Source organism: Molossus molossus, unplaced genomic scaffold (assembly GCF_014108415.1).
Source record: "Molossus molossus isolate mMolMol1 unplaced genomic scaffold, mMolMol1.p scaffold_m16_p_16, whole genome shotgun sequence".
NCBI classification, from domain to species: domain Eukaryota; kingdom Metazoa; phylum Chordata; class Mammalia; order Chiroptera; family Molossidae; genus Molossus; species Molossus molossus.
In genome coordinates, this window is record NW_023425351.1 from 43654278 (window position 1) to 43676857 (window position 22580).

General features: G+C 38.1%; 1 protein-coding gene across 1 annotated transcript in view; it reads left to right on the forward strand.

Annotated features, from left to right (window-relative positions):
• Window positions 1-22580, forward strand: part of SPAG1 (sperm associated antigen 1) — a 93670-nt gene that overhangs the window by 24346 nt on the left and 46744 nt on the right. Inside the window, exons 4-10 of the mRNA XM_036264044.1 lie at window positions 3135-3260; window positions 7592-7656; window positions 8627-8736; window positions 9316-9421; window positions 13346-13476; window positions 16752-16858; window positions 18275-18434. Coding sequence (XP_036119937.1) covers window positions 3135-3260; window positions 7592-7656; window positions 8627-8736; window positions 9316-9421; window positions 13346-13476; window positions 16752-16858; window positions 18275-18434 — 805 coding nt within the window. The remainder of the gene's footprint in view (window positions 1-3134; window positions 3261-7591; window positions 7657-8626; window positions 8737-9315; window positions 9422-13345; window positions 13477-16751; window positions 16859-18274; window positions 18435-22580) is intronic.

Below are 22580 nucleotides of genomic sequence, written 5' to 3' on the forward strand. Positions count from 1 at the left end.
ATAAATAGAATGGGTTGTGAAATGTTCTTTTTTTTTTTTTTTTCTAGAAACGTTTGTACATAATTGATATTATGTCTTCCTTAGTTGTTTTTTTGTTTTTTGTTTTCTTTTTGGTATGTGCCTCTAGTGGGAACCAAACCCGGGACTCTTTGGTCTGCAGGCCAACGCTCCAACCGCTGAGCCAAACCGGTCAGGGCATGTCTTCCTTAGTTGTTTTTCAGAATTCACCACTGATGCCATCTGGGCCTGGCAGTTTCTTCATAGGAAAGATTTTAAATATAAATTCAATTTCTTTATAGATACAGTTCTATTGAGATTATCTTTAGATGTCTCTCTGTCTAGCTACTACCTGGTCTTGGATATCTTGCCCCCCAAATCCTTGCAATCTTGGCCTTTCCGAAGTCTGAACTCTCCTTTTGAATTCAGCAAGATCACAGGACTGTTTGATTCCTTTTCCTATGATATATCCTGGAAACTCGAGGCAGTAAGTTGGGACAAATGTAGGACTTACTTTATCTGTTTCCCCTCTTTCAGGGATTATTGTCCTGTGCTACCTATTGTCCAATGTCTGAAAATCATTGATTCATGAATTTTATTTAGATTTCTAGAGTTTTAGGCAGGAGAGTATATCTAGTCCCTGTTACTCCACCAGGACCAGGAGGAGAAGTCCCTTTATTGATTTTTCTATTGACATATTTCTTATTCATTTGTAAGAGTTCTGATAGATATAGATAGATATATAGATAGATATAGATATAGATAGATATAGAGAGAGATATATTCTAATCTTCCCTCAATTTTGTATTTGCCTTTTTACTTTTTGTATGGTTATTTAATGTTTATTCATTTTTAATTTTTATGTAATCACACTTCTTGATTTTATCCTTTATGATCTTTTTTTTTTCTTTTTTATTGATTTTTAGAGAGAGAGGAAGGGAAGAGGGAGAGAGAGATAGAAACATCGATGAGAGAACATCGATTGGCTGCCTCCTGCATGCCCCCAACTGGGGATCCGGCCCACAACCTAGGCAAGTGCCCTGACCAGGAATCAAACTGGTGACCTCTTGGTGCATGGGTCAAGGCTCCAGCACTGAACCACATCAGCTGGGCTGATCTTTTTATTAATATATATATATATTTTTTTGTTGACAGTATTTACAGATGTCCCTCATTTCCCCTCCCTTTGGCCCCTTCCACTCAGCCCCTACCCCACCCCAGGCTTTCACCACACTATTGTTCGTGTCCATGGGCTATGCATAAGTATGTAAGTTCTTTGGTTAATCTCTCCCTGTCTCTCTGCTCCTTTATGATCTTTATGTTTGTTTTATAACTTAGGATTTATCTCCGCCAGATACTAATTTACCTATATTTTCTCAGAGTTCCTTTGTGCTTTCATTTTGCTTAAGAAATAATTTTTTGCCCAGCCAATGTGGCTCAGTGGATTGAGTGTCGTCTATGGATTGAGAGGTCCCTGTTTGATTCCTAGTCAGGGCACGTGCCTGGGCTGCGGGCTCAACCCCCAGTAGGTGACATGCAAGAGACAGCCAATCAATGTTTCTTTCACATTGATGTTTCTCTCTCTCTCTCCCCTCCTTTCTCTCTAAAAAATCAATAAAAAACATTTTTTTTTAAAAAAAAGGGTTTCTATTTTTTTAAAAGAAAATAATTTTTTAAATGAACCCTGGAGAAATTATTTACTTTGTTTTATTCAGCATATTTTTCTGGGATGAATAATGCATTTGAAAACAATTTTGAGCTAATGTATTCTCTATCTCAGAATGCTATGTTTTTAAGTACTTTCTTTACCTTTCTCATTTTACCATTTTATTGACTTGAATTTGAAAATCTGGTTATTGATATAATTAAAATAGTGGTTTATGTCCAGAGTTCTTTGGCTTATTTTCGGGGGGAGGGGGAGGGCTCTTAGTGTTAGTTGCAGAGCTTCCTTTTCCCGAATTGTGTATTCTTTCTCGGTCGCTTTTTGAGTTAGCCTCCTTCTCACCCCCTTTCATTCTCTCCTTGCCAGTCCCTCCGCATTCCCCATCTTCTCTCCCTCCTTTAACTCCTCTCTCCTTTTTACCTCTTCCCTTACTGTTTTTCTTATTCTTCTGTTTCTTCTGTTTGTCTCCGCTTCCTCCTCCTTGCCTTCTCTGGAGACAGGACAGAGAATATAATTTATTGCTATATCCCAGTGCCTGTTTTAAGAATGTCTGGCAAATATCCGACCCTCACTATGTATTTGCTGAATGATAAATAGTAGAATTTCATAGATAATAAAGATGTCTCTTGCCAAGTTTTTTTCCTGGCACCTGTGACAATTCAGTTTAATGAACATTCTTGTGAACTCATTATATGTCATACAGACACTGTGCTATGCTGTATTTTTGAATCACAAAGACGAGATTAAGACATAGGCTCTGGCCCTGGCTGGTTCGGCTCAGCGGTTAGAGCATTTGCCTGCAGTCCAGAGAGACCCGGGTTCGGTTTCCGCTAAGGGCACGTACCTCGGTTGCAGTTTGTCCCAGGCCCCGGTTGGGTTGTGCAGGTGGCAACCACTCGATGTGTTTCACGTCAATGTTTCTCTCTCTCTCTCTCTCTCTCGCCCTCTCTCTCTCCTTCTCTCCCTCCCTCCCTCCCTCCCTCCTACTCTATTTGAACAAAAAATAGAAAAATGTCCTCAGGTTAGGATAAAAAAAAAAAAAAGACATAGGCTCTGCCCTCAAGGAATTTACAGTATGGTGAAAGAGATGAACAATAATCTATTTGATTATTTGAAATCTTTATGCTAATACATGGAGGAGGAGCATTTTCAGAGAAAGCTTGCTGGGAGGGATGGTGAATAAAATCTTGCTAGATAAATAGAAGTAGGAAGGGCAACAACTCTACGAACATACTTAACAATACTGAACTATACACTTAAAATGATTAAGAGGATACGTTTTATGTTATGTGTATTTTCCCAAAATAAAAAAAGAGTAGGAAGTGCATTCCAGGTAGAAAGAGCGGCACAATCAAATTGTCACCTGAAACACTGACCAACTGATAGGAAACTTAGATGATGTATAGTCCTTTCTAATGCCTAGTTAATTACTTCAAGTTGTATATTTACCATCATTTTTCTCCCTTTTTCTCAGAGTTGGGTATCAGAAATTAAAAAAGAAGAAAATGAAATACCTTTTCATGAAACTGGAACATTTCCAGCAAAGGAAGAAAATCTGCCTCCAGTTCGTGGTTCAAACAGCTGTCTTCATGTTACCAAAGTAGGTCTTTTGGTGTTGAGTGTGGTTGGTAGGGGAAGATGGTTGTTGTTTATTAAGAAACCTGTCTCCATTTAATCAGTGTAGCCAATGTGTGATGTCCTCTAGGAGAGCAGGGAATTTTTTTTTTTCAACTGGTCATGTGCTGTTATCTTCATGAGTGGGCTATAGGTCATCACTTGGAAATCAGAATGAAACAGTTTTTTCTTTTGAAGACTGGCATCTTAGGTTTACTGCCTTTCTTCATTTTTCTTTTGCTGTTCTGTCTTTTCTGCTCTGGCCAGTGTTGATGAGCATAGAAGATCCAATTCAGCATGTGAGAATGTCAGGGAATAATTTATGTATCCAGTAGAGGTAGAGAATGAAAGGGTTAGTAACATTTTAAAGGGTAAAGGTAAAAGCTCGCAAAAGGCAGAAACTGTGAAAAATGCGCTGCTTGCATGACCTTTGCTCAGCCTTCTGTTGAGTCCGACTTATCTAGATTATCCGCAAGGCAATGGATCACCTAGCAGATGCAGGACGAGATACTAGACCAGTCCAACTGTAAAGTGGACAACAGGCCCGGCAGAGTACGCCAGCAGAAACTGCCAGAAGCTAAAAGTATATAACCTACACCCCGACTGTTTTTCGAGGCTGACGCCTTTTCAGCTCAGTCCACCTGCACCCAGGCACATGCAATAAAATCGTTTTGCTCTACATTGGCCTTGCATTGTGGATGTGATCTCCCGCTGGCTCAGACCTTTGTGAGAGGAAATAGTTCATTACAGAATTACCTATGGATCTAAAGTATTAAATGATACAGATACAGATGTCCTTTTTCTAGTGCATGTTTTCCCCCCCTTATCTCCAGCTCCTTATGATTATTCCTCTGTGGTGATCCCTGTTTTGTCATGTAGACCTTTCCTTTTTAACCCATGGATTCCATAGAGAAGGGGCCTGTTGGAGTTCCAGGTCCATCCAGTTACCTTTAAGCTGAACCGAGCTTCTTGGCATCCACCTGACCCTGATATTACATGGGTCACATGTTCCATTTCTTTCTGTCCTACATTTTTTCTGTTATTTCCATCATTTCAAAAAGTATGGCTAACCAAGTCTCTTCATTCTGGGTTCATTTTTCTTCTTATTTTCACCTCACCTTTGAATCCTCAGTTTTATTTAAAAAATATCCATAGCCCAGCCCTGGCCAGTTTGGCTCAGCGGTTGAGCGTCGGCCTGCAGACCAGAGAGTCCTGGGTTCTATTCCCGCTAGGGGCTCGTACCACAAAAAATATATATGTGTGTGTGTGTGTGTGTGTGTGTGTGTGTGTGTGTGTGTATACATATATAACCATCCATAGCCCTTCATCACTCTGCCATATGATAATTTACCTTCCTGGAACTTTTAACTTCCTTTTAGGAATTGCTCATGTAACTGAGGTGCACCTTAATGTGGTAAAGATAGCACCATCTGTAACCAATGAATTTATATTTATTGAATACCCATTATGTGCTAAGTCTGTGCTCTATAAAAATAACAATGAATAAGACTTGGGCCCTGGCCGGTTTGGCTCAGCGGTTAAAGCGTCGGCCTGCGGTACAGAGAAAGACTTGGTCTCTTTACCTGCCAGTGTGACTCAGTGGTTGAGTGTCATCCCCTGCAACAGGAGGTCACAGTTTGATTCCCGGTCAGGGCACATGCCCAGGTTGCAGGCTCGATCCCCATTAGGGGGCGTGCAGGAAGCAGCCAATCAATGTTTTTCTCTCATCTATGTTTCTACATCTCTCTCTCCCTGTCCCTTCCTCTCTCTGAAATCAATAAAAACTTATTAAGAAAAAAAAGACTTGGTGCCCGACCATTGTGGCTCAGTGGTTGAGCGTTGACCCATGTACCAAGAGGTCGCTGGTTCAATTCCTGGTCAGGTCACATGCCCAGGTTGTGGGACCAATCCCCAGTGGGGGGCATGCAGGAGGCAGCCAATCGATGTTCTCTTTCATCGATATTTCTCTCTCTCTCTCCCTTTTCTCTTCCTCTCTCTCTAAAATCAATAAAGAAAAAAAAAAAAGACTTGGTCTCTTCCCTCAAGGAGCTTATAGTGCAGTGGGATCAACAGACTAGTGGTGTAGTGGTTTTCAGAGAATGGTCTGGGTTCTGCTCATCACAGAGATCCGTCCTCAGGGTCCAGAAAATCAATGCTATTTAAAAAAATCATGCTAATGCCTTGTCTTTTCCACTGGGTTGTCATTGCACTGAAGGTGGAACTGCTCGTACCTTAGCACCAGTCAGGGCAGTGGCACCAAACTGTACTGCAGTCATTGTTTTCTCCACCACTACAGCCTCGGTAAAAAATTCCAATTGAAAAAATGTCTTTAACAAAACAATAAAATCTATTTTGTTAAACCTTGAATCTCAAGGACACATCTTTTTAATATTTGTGTGACAAATAGGAGTATGTGGAAAGCATTTCACTGTGAAGTAAAATATGATTGTTATCTGAAGAAAAGCACTTGTATGATTGAATTGCCAGGTTAAGGTGCCACTTTTTTCTGGAATAAATTTCACTCCAAAAATGTATGGTTATTCAGACTTGGGTTTTTTTGTTTGTTTTGTTTTGTTTTTATCCTCACACGAGGACATTTTTTCCATTTTTTGTTCTGATAGAGTGGGAGGGGGAGAGAGGAAGAGAGAGAGAGAGAGAGAGAGAGAGAGAGAGAAACATCCATGTGAAAGGGACACATCGAGTGGCCACCACCCGCATGACCCAACCAGGGCCGGGGACAAACTGCAACCAAGGCATGTGCCCCCAGCGGGAACCGAACCCGGGTCTCTCTGGACCGCAGGCTGATGCTCTAACCACCTAGCCAAACTGGCCAGGGCAGACTTGAGTTTTTTTTGTTGTTGTTTCTTGGGGGGTAGGGGGTGGGTGGGCAGACATTGCACTGAAAATGAATAAAGTTGCCCTGTCACTTCAGGGAAAACAACTGACAGTGCCTTTTGCCGGTGATAATACCTGAGCATTCAACTACAATTTAGAGTATTTCATATTCCTATATGGCTCTTGAATACCTGGTTGTGACAAAAAATTTCCTCTTGAAGAGCGTACTTAGACTTTTCTGATAAGTTCTATGAAGATATTAACAAATATATATTTTTTTTATTGCATGATGAAATGTATGAATCTTTGGAAGATCTGCTAACTCCACATGATCAATACCCAATGTTGCAAAACCATTCAGAATGGTTTCAGATTTGCACTAACTTTTTTTTTTTTTTTTTAAAGAATATGTTTTTATTGATTTTTGAGAGAGAGGAAGGGAGAGGGAAAGAGAGAGAGAAGCATGGATTGGCTACCCCCTGCAAGCCCCCTACTGCAGATCAAGCCCATGACCCTGGCATGGACCCTGACCGGAATTGAATCAGCAACTTCTTGGTGCTTGGGACAACACTTAGCCAACTGATCCACACTGGCCAAGGCATGACTAACTGTTAAGAAACCATTTACGAAACTATTTGTGAGCATAATGGCTATTGTTTGCTTCCCTCCCACCCTCTTCTGGTGCTTGCTGTGGGCATGTGACCTAGGTTGGGCAGTTTAGTAGCCCCCAGCTAGTGCTTGGTCAGGGATGGGCACGTGACCCAAGCTAGGAATCAGAGTCCTCCCCTAGGATTTCTCTAAAGATGAAGAGAAGAGTCCTTTTCCTTTCTGATTGGGAGTCCTGTGAAGGTATAATCCCAGGCTGCTTGTGGCCATGTTTCCTTCTACATAGGAAAAAGCAAGTAGCCAGTAGGGAATGCAAAATCAGTAGGCAGAAAGAAGCAGAGACCAGGGACAGGGAGAGATGAAGAGTTGGAGAGAAAGAGAGACCGTATGACTCCTTCATCCAGTAATACCCCTGCCCTTTCTTCCATCAGTTTGCTAACATAAGCCAATAATTGATTGTGTTTAAGTAGCATTAGTCCAAATTGGTATCTCTTGTTGTAAACAAACCAGCTTTGACTAATATAGCAAAGTATTCTTTAGTGCCTAGATTTTAAAAGAATGATAGTTTAGTACCTTTTTATTATAAGAAAATCATCAATAATCACATTTCATATATGTGAGTTTTTTTAACTTTATGTATGTATTTAAAGTCCTGTGGATTACTCTGAGAATTAACTACAAATTTAAAATCTTTTAAAAAGCCTGCTATATATTACTCTGTTAATAATTTAATATTGGAGTTATTATAATTTCAAGGGTATCTATTTCTCTTATTCAATTTGTATATCTTACTCCAATACTTCACATTGCATTTATAGTAAAACCTACTAATCTTATATGAAATATATCTCATAAAGTATGTTTTTATTCTTTTAGGAAAAATATTCTAAAAGTAGGCCAGCTAAAAAGAAAATCCCGAGGGATTATGCAGAGTGGGATAAGTATGTTTTATTTTTATTTTTTTGTGTGTAAAATTTGTCATTGAAAAATTCTCTACCATAACATACTGTAATAAATTTATAATTATTACAAACCTGAACATATCAAGAATACCAAGGTACTTCAGTAGAGTGTTAAGAGTGTATAGTCTAAGCATTTTTTTTAAATTGACTTTTTAGAGAGAGGGGGAGAGAAATACAGATGAGAGAGAAACCATCAATCAGCTGCCTCCCGCATGCCCGCTACTGAGAACTGAGCCCACAATCCAGGCATGTGCCCTGACCAGAAATCGAACCAGTGACCTCTTGGTGCATGGAATGACCCTCAATTCACTGAGCCACAAGGGTTGGGCAGTTGAAGCACTCTTGATCTTTTTTTCATTAAATAAAAATCTCCATCTTTTGTTTATAAGAGCAACCAAAAATAACTAATATAAACCTTCTATTTAAACAGAATAAAAAAGAACAAAAATTTAAAACAGAGAGAAATGTGTCACAATTTTAATTACAAGATTCTGAACAGTTTAGGTCTGATTAATGTTTAAGTTCTCACTAAATTACATGGTTTATAAGAAAAAACACAGCCCTGGCTGGTTTTCTCAGTGGTTAGAGCGTTGGCCTGCGGTCCAGAGAGTCCCGGTTTCAGTTTCTGCTAAGGGCATGTACCTTGGTTGCAGTTTGTCTCCGGCCCTGGTTGGGTCATGTGGGTGGCAGCCACTTGATGTGTACCTTTCACGTCGATGTTTTTTTCTCTCTTCCTCTGTCTCCCTCCCACTCTATCTGAACAAAAAATGAAAAAATGTCCTCGAGTGAGGAGAGAAAAAAAAAAAAGAAAGAATACAGATGACTTATAATACAAACTATTATGGATTTATGGACTGTGAGTTTAAAGGCACAGTGATACAAATATATCAGTAATACATTTTATTTTATGATATTGTACTTTTTAAAATTTTTTATTCTTTCTTTTAAGATTTGACGTGGAAAAGGAATGTTCAAAAATTGATGAAGATGACAAAAAAATCCCTCTAATAAACAACAAGTCACATTTGTCTAAAATTGAGACAAATTTAGACATAGCAGGTAATTGGGGAAAAATAAGAACAATTTAGTAGTCTTTAAATTTTAAAAATTATGATAAAAGCTGTCAAACTATAAAACATTCTCTTTAAGTGCTGCAGATTTTCATTAAAGGTTTATGCATTTCCTCCAAAAGTGACCACTTTTAACAAATTCAGATCTGTTCTTTACTTAATTTTATGAGTAACAGTTATGCTACTTAAATTTAGTAAGACTTAAAACTACAAACCTATTTTTAGTGTAATTCATTTGTTTTTCATTCCTTTTGTGAATCCTCTTTTTTTTTCAAATTCCTCAAATTTATTTTCTTTTTGCCTCAAAACAAAATGATGGAGCTGTTTGTTTTCATTTGAAGTCCATAGGCATATAGAAAAACAAGACAAATCATAAAAAATCTAAACCCTCAAAAACTGTGAATGCTTTTTAAAAAAGAAAAGAAACATTACTAAACTTAGGAAACCTTTTATTTTAATTATTTAACAGTCTTCTGCTTCTGTTAAAGCAAGCATTTTTTGATTTATGTTTTTAAAAATATTCTATTAAATTATATATTTACTTAAAGCAGATAACATTTGGTTCTAGGTCTAACTGAGAAGGAAAAGGATTTTCTTGCTGCTCGTGAAAAGGAAAAGGGAAATGAAGCTTTCAACTCAGGAGATTATGAAGAGGCTGTGAAATATTATACAAGGCAAGCTGATTTTTGTTGTGGTTTAAACTTGGTTTATCATACATTCACTTGTGCTTGCATTTTTTTTTTTTTCAATATTATTTCTCAAAGCTTCCAACCACCCCCACTTTTGACAGCGGTCCCAACTTTCCTGTTTTACAAAGAAAATAGAAGCCATCTAAAAGGAACTCAATAGAAAGTCTAAATAGCATAAATCTAATCCTAGTACTTGTGGTACGGCCTCTCACCATAAGGCCTTTATATATGCTGGGCCCTCTGTCTAAAAATACTCCTCCCTCCTCTCATTGTCTAGTCAATTCTAACGTACACTTCACATCTCAGCTCTTGTCTCGCTTCTTTGGAGAAGTCTTCCCTGACCTCCCAGACTAAGTTAAATCTTCACCCTAATCCATCCCTACCATCCCCCTCCCTCTTCTCCCAATTTATAAGGCTCTTATAACAAGCTTGCCTCGCCTTTGTGGCACTTGCTAGAAGGATAGTTTAAGTTTGTGTGATTTGATATTAACTGGACTGTAAGCCCTGTAAGAGCAGAGGCCACTTGTCAGTTTTTTATGCCACTGTAGCCCCAGCAAAGTACCTGGTTCATAGTATATGTTCAATAAATACCTGTATGAACTTCTGAAGCTTGTACAGTCTATAAAAAGTAGACTAAGTTCCTCAAATATTAAGACAAACTGTGCTTGTAGAATCACTACTGCCACCTTAGAACTAAACTTTGTACAATCTTCCTTTTAAACAGCATTTTTTCAATGTTGTATCACTAGAGAAGTTTTTCTCAGACTGTTGAAGTGAACATACAAAGTAAAGAGGATACTGATGTATCATTCATTCAGTACGGCCTCTCCTATTCAGCAAGGTGGATATGAGCTCTGGTATTGTTCTTTCTGTTGTAGATTTACACCAGGGGAGAATGTCTTGTCTATTACAGGGAACACAATTTTCCTTCTTCTTTAGAGAAATCATAGAGTTGAAGAAGCAAAGCATAGCATGATGGTTAAGGGAATCCAGACTGCCAGTTTCTGATCTTGGGCAGATTCTTTCTCTCTCTTGCCTCAGTTTTCTCACTGTGATGAGGCTACACGGGTGCCTACCGCAGAGCAGCTGTGAGGGTTAAATACAACAATAGGCAGGATTAAAATCATGGTAAAGAGAGCAAGTGCTGGAGTAGACTGTTTTGGTTTGAACCCTGACTTTTCCCATTACTAGCTGTGACCTTGAACACATACTTAACCTTTCAGTTGCATCTATTTTCTCATCTGTAAAATGGAAAGAGCCTTAACACCCTCCTCTATGGACTGTAATGAGGATTAAATGAGTTTAATGCTCAGTGCCTGGAAGTGGGAAGTACTCATTGTGAGGTGCTCATATTCTTTATTCTTATACATATTTTCTGTCTGATCTCTACTCAACCCTGTAACTTCTTTTTTTAAAAAGTTTATTTTATTTTATTTTATCCTCATCTGAGGATGTTTTTGTATTTATCTTCGGATAGAGTGGGAGGGAGAGAGGGAGGAAGAGAGAGAGAAACATTGATGTGAGAGAGACACATCAACTGGCTGCCACCCACACAACCCCAAAGGGGGCCGGGGACAAACTGCAACCGAGGTATATGCCTTTAGCGGGAACCAAACCCAGGTCTCTCTGGTCTGTGGGCCGGCACTCTAACCACTGAGCAAGACCAGCCAGGGCCATGTAACTTCTTTATATTCATCTTTTTAAAACTCCTTTCACCTTTTTTATGCATTTCAAATTTTTATTTAGTATTTTATTGATTGATTTTAGAGAGAAAGGGAATGAGACATAGAGAGAAACATCGATTTTGTTATTCCACTTATTTATGCATTAAGTGGTTGATTCTTGTATGTGCCCTGACTGGGGATCAAACCCGCAACCTTGGCATATTGGGACAACACTAACCAAATGAGCAATCAGGCTAGGGCCTTGTTTTTATTTTTCAATTATAGTTTACTTTCAATATTATTTTGTATTAGTTTCAGTTATACAGCATTGTGGTTAGACAATCATTTACATTACAAAGTGTTCCCCCCAATATTTCCAGTACCCACCTGGCACCATACATAGTTATTATAATATTACTGATTATATTCCCTAGGCTGTACTTTACATCCCTGTAACTATTTTGTTACTGCCAATTTGTACCTTTTAATCCCTTAACCTTTTTCATACTTTCCTCCACCATCTCCCCCGTTGGCAACCACCAGTCCATTCTCTGTGTCTATGAGTCTATTTCAGTTTTATTTGTTTATTTTGTTTTTTAGATGCCACATATAAATGAAATCATATTTGTCTTTCTCTGACTTATTTTAGTCAGCATAATACCTTCTAGGTCCATTCATGCTATCGCAAATGGGAAGATTTCATTCTTTTTTATGGACAAATAATATCTCACTTACCACAGCTTTTATCCACTTGTCTATTGATGGGCACTTGGGTTGCTTCCATATCTTGGCTGTTGTAAGTAATGCTGCGATAAACGTAGGGGTATATATATTCTCTCAAATAGTGTTTTGGGTTTCTTTGGGTAAATACCCAGAAGTAGAATCACTGTCTCAAAAAATGAAAACTGTCTTTATATTCATCTTTGATGAGCTTAGTAAACTGACACTTCCATGACTTTTCATCTTCTATTCCTCCTGTGGATTTAAAAATTTTAGTGTACCAATCCCCTTTTCTTTTCTATATCTAAGTGTATGTTATTTCACAGCATTCTAAATCAGTTTTTTTATAGCAAGTCAGGTAGATTTTAAATTCTTCCTTCTATTATTTTGCACTCATTCCCTTAATCTAGCAAAATTTGCTCTCTTCAGGTCTGTACTCCTCATTACACTGACTCCTGTTTCCCTCAATTCAGTTCATTTGGTTAAACAGCAATCATTTTCTTAGAGTTAAATCTACTTTTTATTACAAATTAATTTTTGTCTGTTAACACAATAACAACTGATTAAAGGATATTAGTTGTGGATGGCTGCTTCATATTTTTGTGCTAGAAATCTGCCCCTAAGGAGTCAAAAAATATGTTTGATGTTTGATGTTAGCTACATTGGTTGTACAGGAGATCTATGGTTATTTACATTCCCATGTCACCTCTAAAGCTTGAGTCAACTTTAAACCTCTTAACTGGATATTTAAGTATCTGTCTAAATAGTGATTTAGTATGTTTATAGAATTATATTTTATTAGTTTTGATGGTGCAGGCTATGTTAGTTTGCTAGGGCTGCCATAACAAAGTACCACAGTCTGGGTTGCTTAAGCAACAGAGCTTTATTTTTGTACCGTTCTGGAGGCTAGAAGTCTGATGTCAAGTCTGATATCAAGGTGTTGGCAGGGTTGGTTTCTTTTGAGGCCACTCTACTTGATTTATAGATTGTTGTCTTCTTTCTGTGCCTTTAAGTGGTCTTTCCTCTGTGTGTGTCTATATTCTAATCTCTTCTCTCTCTCCTTTTTTTTTTTTATTAATTCTCACTGAATTAACATTGATTAGTTGCTTCCCGCAAAACCCTAACTGGGGCCGGGGATCAAACCTGCAACCCAGGTACATGCCCTTGACCAGGAATCAAACCCGTGACCCTTTGGTCTGTGGGCTGACACTCCAACCATGGAGCCAAACTGACCAGGGCTGATCTCCTTCCTCTTCTTATAAGGACAACAGTCATACTGAATTAGTGTCCATCTTCATGACCTCATTTTAACTTAATCCCATTTTTAAAGATTGTCTTTGAATACTGTTACATTGTGAGGTACTGGGGTTAGGACTTCAATATATAAATTTGGTGGGGTGGGGGAGGGCACAGTTCTGCCCATAACACAGGCTATAACTGTTTTATTTACCACTTTAGCTGAGTTTCTCTGTCTTCTTGTATTTACCACTGGTCTGCTTGTTGCCAATGAGTGTTTCTTTTATAGGAGCCTATCAGTGCTTCCCACTGTGGCAGCTTATAATAATCGAGCTCAAGCAGAACTCAAACTACAGAACTGGAACAGTGCTTTTCAGGATTGTGAAAAGGTCTTGGAGTTAGAACCTGGAAACATAAAGGGTAAAATATATTAGTAGAATGCTTTTACATTACAGCAGGATCCATTAAAGACTGTAGACACTCATGATGTTTACACTAAAAATATTTCAAATAAACTCAAATTCCTATATGGAAGCATTACCTTCATAAAGTTACTTTAAATTTCAAGTTTAACTTGGAATTTAAGTCCTTGATTATTTGCATTGAAGTAGCCAATAATCTCAGAAGTGTCAATAAAATATATGTGTTTTTTTTTAATACTCACCCAAGGACATTTTTGCATTTATCTTCAGATAGAGCGGCAGGGAGAGAGGGAGGAAGAGAGAGAGGAACATCGATGTGAGAGAGGTACATTGACTGGTTGCCACCCAAACGACCTCAACTGGGGGTAGGGATAAACTGCAACCGAGGTACACGCCCTTAGTGGGAACCAAACCCAGGTCTCTCTGGTCCGCGGGCTGACGCTCTAACCGCTGAGCCAAACTGGCCAGGGCAAAATATATGTATTTTTAAGAAAATTTCTCAAGCTTACATTTGACTGTGGGCTTTTTCTTTCAATTTTTTTAATTTTTTAAAATACATATAATGTAAAATTTGCCATCTTAATCATTTTTAAGTGTACAGTTTAATGGTATTGTTGTACAGTCATCACTACCATCCATCTCTAAAATAGTTTTCATCTTGTAAAACTGAAAATCTATACCTAATAAACAATAACTTTATTCTGCCCCGTCCCCAGCCTTTGGCAGCCACTATCCTTCTTCCTGTCTCTATAATTTCACTATACCAGGTAGCTAATATAAGTGGAATCATATAGTGTTTATCTTTTCACGACTGGCTTATTGAACTATGACTTTTTTTTTAATCCACACCTGAGGACATTTTTGCGTTTATCTTCAGATAGAGTGGGAGGGAGAGAGGGAGGAAGAGAGAGAGAGAAACATTGATGTGAGAGAGACACAATGACTGGCTGCCACCCACATGACCCCATCCGGGGCCCGGGACAAACGGCAACTGAGGTACGTGCCCTTAGCGGAACTGAACCCGGGTCTCTCTGATCCACGGGCCAATGCTCTAACCACTGAGCAACTGTCCAGGGCTGAACTGTGACTTTTTATTCAAACATACTTAAGTATAATTTAATACAGATTTTATCATATTTAGTAATAAAATAAGCCCACGCCAAAACTCTAGAACCATCTACCAGCTGTTTTGTGGGCATTTCCACCTAGATATCCATAGACAATTTAAATTAAACCTGTTCATAACCGCTTATACTCTGTCCTGACTTCCTGTCTTAGTGACAGCACCACCTTGCCAGGGTCTACACATAAAGTATGCAAATCAGACTCCATTGTCCATTTCTGTTATTAAGAAGGAATCATTTCAAGAGGAAGTAGTATAAATTATACTAGACTCATTCTATTTCTTTAAACATTTCTAGATTCAAACAAATATAAACACTTAATTTTTTCACATGGAACATACCTTTTGTACACTCATGAATACGCAAAAACCATAGGAGTGCTGGGGGAAGAATCCAGGAACATCAGCCCCAGTTGTCATGGTCATGGATTGCCCTCCTCTCACCAGTAAAGTTGTCTTGTGCCTATATTTTGTCTCTGTCACAGAGTAGGGGTGGGTTGCCAGGTTTAGGCCGGTGCCTGATAAAGGTTTTATGATCCCCTGATAGGCCCACACCACCACTGTGCCAGGCCCTATGCCAAGCACTTTGCATCTATTAACTCTGGCAATTTTCACAATAGCTCAGTGGAGGTGCAGAAATACTATTAGTACACTCATTTTTTAAAAAGAGGAACCTGAGGCATAAAACGATTATGCAACTCACCCAAGATCACATACCCAGCAAATGGCAGAGCCAGGACTCAACACTGGACAGCAGATTTCAGAGCCTACACTCAACCGCTGTGCTATGGCCTTATGTTTTCATTCTAAATTGTTTGAGTAATTTCTTAAGCATCAGAATCTTCAATATTTAAAAAGCAAATTTGACAGAGCCAAATCTAGTAATGAGTATTGACATAAAACTTTAAGAAGTCTTATGTTTGCTTAAATGAATAAATAACTCTTTACAATGTAATTTTTACTTAAATGATAATTATTTCAAATGCAATGTAGTGTTTGGATTCTATTTTGAAATAGAAAGAGGCAATTAGTGGAAAAATTGGTAAAATCCAAACAAAGTCGGTCATTTAGTTAATAGTACTATACTGATGTTAATTTTGTAGTTGTGGCAAATATACCAAAGTTATATAAGATGTTAGCACTAGGGAAAGTTGGGTGAAGGCATATGAAAACTCTGTATTATCTTTGTAAATTTTCTGTAAATTTTAAGTAATTTCAAAATATAGTTTTAAAATAATAGTTGAATATTTTTATATGGACAGTCCCTTTGGAAATCTGAGTAGTAATAGTAATAGCTAAACTTAAAGTATACTACTACAGTTTCGGTTAAATTTATGACAAAATGATTTATCCTTTAGATTTCCACGGTTCATTTTAAAACTAACATCAAATTGGTCAAATTTATATTTTAAAATAGCATATTAAAACATGTCAGAGATAAATTTCTCCCTTTTGAGAATTACCAAGCCTGATCCTTTTCAAAATAATGACTTACTACACAAAGTTTTCTCATTATATAATGGATAATGATGGGACTGGAAAGGCATTTATTTTCAGGATTGAATAATTATTAAATTATACATTGAAACCTATTTAAAAATCTGATGCAAATGACCGAGCCTAGTTTACTTAATCCTCATAATTCTCTGTTAACCATGTGAAATACCTCCTATCACTTTAGAGCTTGCCATAAAGATTTCACTAATAATCCCATATTCTGAGCCAGTTGCTGGTTAGTAATATACTAAATTTGAATAAATGATTTTCAACGTCTTCATAATGTGGTGAAATAATACTAGTGATGATTATAAGAAGGCGAATATAATTGTTTAATGAGAAGCCTCCCAGTATTTCTGCACAGCATGGTGCCTCTGAAGAGTTGAGGTGTGGAGTCTCTCAGCCCTTGGAGGAGCTGGCAGGGCCTGGGGCTGCCAAAGGGCCCAGTTGGAGGGGACAGTTGCTTGATGCAGCCTGTCGTTTCCCTCAGTATCATTTTTATATGTGCCACAATATGAACATGGGTGTAGTTAAGCTTTGCATAATTGCATCCTAAACTGTTCTGTGCTACTTATATTCTTCCACTTGAGAAATGTGTTAACCATAATACCATGTTAAAAAAAAAAATACAACTTATGTTGGTAAATTTTCAGCTCTTCTGCGCCGTGCCACTACATATAAACATCAAAACAAGCTTCAGGAAGCAATAGAAGATTTGAGCAAAGTACTGGATATTGAACCCGATAATGAGTTGGCCAAAGTAAGTACAGAAAGTGATTCCTCACCAAATTCTGTAGTTTACTATTTCTGTATTTATGTGAAAGTATATTAATCTTGTGGGATATATGATGTTGAGGATTAGGTTATAGCTTTAAAAAGTAGATATATCCCAGACACCCCAAGGTGTTAATATCGATTTAAAGTGGACGAAAGCAAGCTCTTAAATTGTTCAAAACTGTAAACCTACTTCTGAAGGACAGATACTTAACTTTTTTTCTTCCTGCAGTGTTGTAGGCAGTGGTTTTCTTTGAGCTAATTTCAGTTGATTATGCAGAGCAGTGTATAAATTTCCTAGGTGGGATTAGGCATGAGCTTAATGGCCATAAATGAGTGTTTCTCTCTGTAATGTACATAGTAAGTATGCATCATAGACAGCAGATGAATCAGATATGGACTTGAGGAATCTGTGGTAAGGCCTGAAGAGTAGAGGTAAGTATTGAGAACTGTAAAGGGTCTGAGATTTTACCCTACTTGCAAATTAACAAGGTGGCCTAGAAGAATATAGAAGATTCTTGGGTCAGACACCATAGACTTTGTTACAGCATAGCAAGCTGATGAGTTCAAGTTCATGTCAGTTCCCCTGTCTCCCTGATCTCATGGGGGTAGCACAGAACGTCCCAGATACATGCTGCACACCTAGTGGATTTGTGTCACAGCTGAGGAATCCCCCACCTTCCATGGAATACAAGCAACCTGCCCAACCAATGTAAGATGAAAACATCTTTATTTTCCCAGATTGCAAGAAAACCCGCTTTTTCCTCTGAAGAGAAATATTGTTTCCCAAGGCTGATTTCAGTACAAACATCCTTAAACAGCCTAGAGCAAAGGTAATTTAGTTCCTCTGCTCACAATGTATTCAGAAATGAGAAGCCCATGGAGAACTGTGTTCCAACAATAAGTTTCAGTGTTTCCACATACAGCTGTTGGGTTATCTACCTCTGAATGGCAGCTAAGTCCCTAGTGTGTCAGCTGTGTTTGTCAAGTCAGCATTTCAGAGGATTAGATTTAAGGCCCAGTTTAGGAACACATCTTTTGCCCCTAGTATTTCCTTTTTTAAAATAATGGTGTGTGTGTGTGTGTGTATGCATGTGAACATATCTAGAAGATGATCATCAGAATATCAAGTGTTACATAAGTGTCAGGATTTCAGATAAATTTTTTTCTCTCCTTTTTTATGCTTATTATTGCTTTAAGTTTTTTACAACAGCCATGTAGGATAATAATCAGACGAAGCAACAAAGCTGTTTGAAAAAGAAAAGGAGCACACCACCATAAAAAGTTTTATTTTAGTTATCATTATTCATTTTTAAATAGCTTCATGTTTTTATCTGGAAGAATAGTTACATTTTTTTTATTAAAGGAAAACATCTCATTTAATATGGTGATTATGTTGCAGAAAACTCTGTCAGAGGTTGAAAGAGATCTGAGAAATTCTGCACCTTCATCTAAGACTCAAACCAAGGGGAAAAGGATGGTTATTCAGGAATTAGAAAACTCAGAAGATGAAAATGCAAAGGACAGCGAAAGAGATCATGAAGATGGCAGTGGAGATAAGAGTAAAACATTTTTTTCTTTTGGTTATGTAAAATGCTACCTTCTTATATGATGAGTTTAGTCTGTCAAACTTTTCATAGCTTTACCTTGTAAATCCACAAGGAAGTTTTTCCTTAATCTTTTTCTTAATATATAGCTCATGTTTTTCTTTTTCCTTTTTTTAAATTGAGGTATAATTGACATAGCATTATATTAGTTTCAGGTGTATATTATAATGATTTGATATTTGTGTATATTGCAAAATGATCACAATATGTCCAGTTAACGCAGCTCATCTTTTTTTTTCCATCCTTACCTGAGGATGTTTTTTCCATTGAATTTTAGAGAGAGTAGAAGGGAGGCAGGGCGGGAGAGAGAGAGACCGACAGAGAGAAACATGGCTGTGACATTGATTGGTTGCCTCTTGCACGTGCCCTGCCCAGGAATCAAACCCACAACTCAGGCATGTACCCTTGACTGGGAATTGAACCTATGACCCTTCGGTGCCAGGGCCAACGCCCTATCCACTGAACCACACCAGCCAGGAATGCTCAATTTAGTTCCTGATTATCATCTTTAAATACAAATGTTTGCTGTCTGTGATGCCACCATTTGCAAGTTAATCTTTTATTTTATTTTTTTGGTTAATCCTCACCCGAGGATATTTTTCCATTAATTCTTAGATAAGAGTGGAAAGGAGGGAGGGAGGGGAAGAGAGAGAGAGAGGGAGGGAGGGAGAGGGAGAGAGAGAGAGAGAGAGAGGAACACTGATGTGAGGGAGATACATCGATTGGTTGTCTCCCACATGACCCCAACCGGGGCCAGGGATCAAACCTGCTACCCAGGTTCTTGCCCTTGACTGGAAATCAAACCTGCAGCTCTTCAGTCCTCAGGCTGAGGCTCTAACCGCTGAGCCAAACAGGCCAGGGCTGCAAGTTCATCTTAAACCTCTCTCTCAGATGATTGTCTTGTATGTAGCTATTGGTGTCAAACAAATGTGTTGGCTTCAAAGGGGTATACTTTACCTAAAATAAATGCATTGTTAAAAAATTGCTAAGCATGCCTTTCAAAAAATTTCTTTAATGTAATTTCACTTTTGCTATAATTTTTTAAAAGAATCTAAATTAGCCCTGGCTGGTTTGGTTCAGTGGTTGGAGCGTAGGCCTGTGGACCAGACAGTCCCGGGTTCGGTTCCTACTAGGGGCACGTACCAAAAAAAAAAGAATCTAAATTAGATAAAGCTTGATCTTTATAATATAAAACAATGACAGTTACAACAGCTTTAAAGGGAAAGATCTGCCTACTCATTTGACTAGAGGGGCGGGGATTCCCCCCTCTCCCCAATCTCGAAAGCCCCTGAACAACCAAGGGGAAATATCAAATATCCGTTTTGAAAATCATTCACAGATAAAAATCAACTTTAAATAATTTGACAGAATATTTTAATTTTGAGAGAGAATATTTTGATCTTTATTTAAAAATAAAGAGCAAGAAGTATAAGTTTTAAGTTTTTTTTTTTTTTTATCCTCACCCGAGGACATTTTTCCATTTTTTGTTCAGGTAGAGTGGGAGGGAGAGAGAGGAACAGAGAGAGAGAGAGAAACATCGATGTGAAAGTGGCTGCCACCCGCACAACCGACAAGGGCCGGGGACAAACTGCAACCGAGGTACATGCCCCTAGCGGGAACCGAACCCTGGTCTCCCAGGACCGCAGGCCGACGCTCTAACCGCTGAGCCAAACCGGCCAGGGCAGTTTTAAGTTTTTAATGACAGAAAATATAAAGTAAAATATATACCTCAGGTTAAAATAGTATCAGTTAAGCTAGAAGAGACAGAACAGAAGGGAGGGAGAGAAGTGAACACCGAGAATAAGAGCACAAGAGAGAAACAAGGAAGGACAACAGAGCATCACAAGGGTCAAAAAGGGAGAAATTAAGGTAAAAAGTCTTTCAATGGTTGAGACTCATCTTTCAGCAAAGTTCTGGCAGCAAATGTTCTTAGGGTTTATATTTAGTTTAAGGTAATTAGCCAAGTGCCTTACAATTAGAGGACATTATTTGAAATCTTACCTGGAACAAGATGTACTATAAACTATATCAATTGCTACTATTTTAGAATTATTTAAAATTTTTACATATAGTGAAAATGGACCTTTTTGGTACATAGTTTTGGGGTAATTTCATGTAACTACGACCACATTCAGAATACAGAACAATTTCATCATGCCAAAAAACTCCTTTTTGCTCTTCTTTTAGCTAAACCCTTCCCTCATGTCCAACCCTTGGTAATTATTTATTTGTTCTCTGTTCCTATAGTGGTACCTTGTCATATATAATAAGCAGAATCAGAGTATGTAACCTTTTGAGACTAACTTCCTTCATATAGCGTGATGTCACTGAGATTCATTCATGTAGTTGCATGGATCTTTGGTTCATGCTGAGTAGTATTCCATTAGTTGGATATGTTATAGTTTGTTTATCCTTTCTCTTGTTCAAGGACATTCAGGTTGTTTCCAGTATTTGGTATTTATGAATAGGGCTACTATTAATGTTCACTTGTAGGTTTGGGGGTAAATATACATTTTTATTTTCCTAGGGTAAATATCTAAGAATGAGATTGCTGGGTCATATGGCAAGTGTATGTTTAACTTTATAAGAAATATCCAAACTGTTTTTCCAGATGGTTGTACCATTTTGTCTTCCCATTAACAATATATGAAAGTTCTAGCTGCTTCTCATTCTTGCCAGCATTTGGTATTGGTTTTATTTTATTTTTTTATTTTTAGCCATTTATTAGTAGTCTCATTGTGATATTAATTTGCATTTTACTAATGGCTAATGATGTTGAACCTATTTTCCTGTGCTTATTTTTCATTTCTATATTATTTTTTTGTGAAGTATCTGTGGAAATTGAAACACTAATTTTTAAAATTGGGTTGTTGTTTTCTTACTATTGAGTTTTGAGAGTTCTTATAATCTTGGTTATTGGTCCCTGCTTTTCATCACATTGAATATTTCTTGCTAATCCCTTCTGGCCTGAAAAGTTTCTGTTGAGAACAGCTGACAGTCTTAGGGGAGCTCCTTTGTAGGTAACTAACTTTTCTCTTACTGCCTTTAAAATTCTCTCTTTGTCTTTAACCTTTGGCATCTAATTATGATGTGTCTTGGTTTGGGCAGCTTTGGGTTCATCTTGTTTGGGACTCTCTATGCTTCCTGGACCTATATGTCTATTTCCTTCAGCAGGAAAGTTTTCTGTCATTATCTTTTAAACAGGTTTTCAATTTCTTGTTCTTTCTCTTCTCTTTGCAGCACCCCCATGCTGTGAATGTTGGTATGCTTGAAGTTGTCCCAGAGGCCTTCCTGCATTACTTTCACTTTTTGGGATTAGTTTTTTTTTAGTTTTTTTTTTTGCTGATTGGGTGTTTTTTGCTTTCTTTTATTCCAAATCACTGATTTGATTCTTAGCTTCATATACTCTACTGTTGATTCTCTTTAGATTATTCTTCATTTCAGTTAGTGTATCCTTCATTGCTGACCAGTACTTTTTTATGGTTGCTTTGTCCTTTTTCATACTGTTGAAGTTCTCACCATGTTCCTTGAGCATCCATATAACCATTATTTTGAACTCTGTTTCATTTAATTTTTTTTTCTGGAGATTTCTCTTGTTCTTTCTTTTGGGACTGGTTTCTTTGTCTCTACATTTTGGCTGCTACCCTATTTTGTTTCTATATATTAGGTAGAGTTGTTATATCTTCTAGACTTGGTAGAGTGGCCTTGTATGGCAGATGTCCTGTAGGGCCCTGTGGCACAGCCTCCCTAGTCACCCAATCTAGGCACTCCAGGTGCACCTCTGTGTGGGCTGTGTGCACTGTCCTGTTGTAGTTGAGCCTTGATTGCTGTTGGTATCACTTAGAAGGGATTGACCCCCAGTCCAATCAGCTGCAAAAACCAGCTGTGACTATAGCAGAGGAGCTTCAGTTTAGGGGTAGACCCTGCAGAGCAAGACTTGCTTCAATGGGGCTTTGGTGCTCACAGAGTTTGTTCCTTGAGTGTGTCACTCGTGAAGGTGGTAGGGTTGTAATCTGGTGTGGTCTGAAGTTGTCCACCTGTTACACTGTCTCTGGGGCCTCCTGGCTCTATCTGGGACCACCTGGCATGAGTTACAGATCG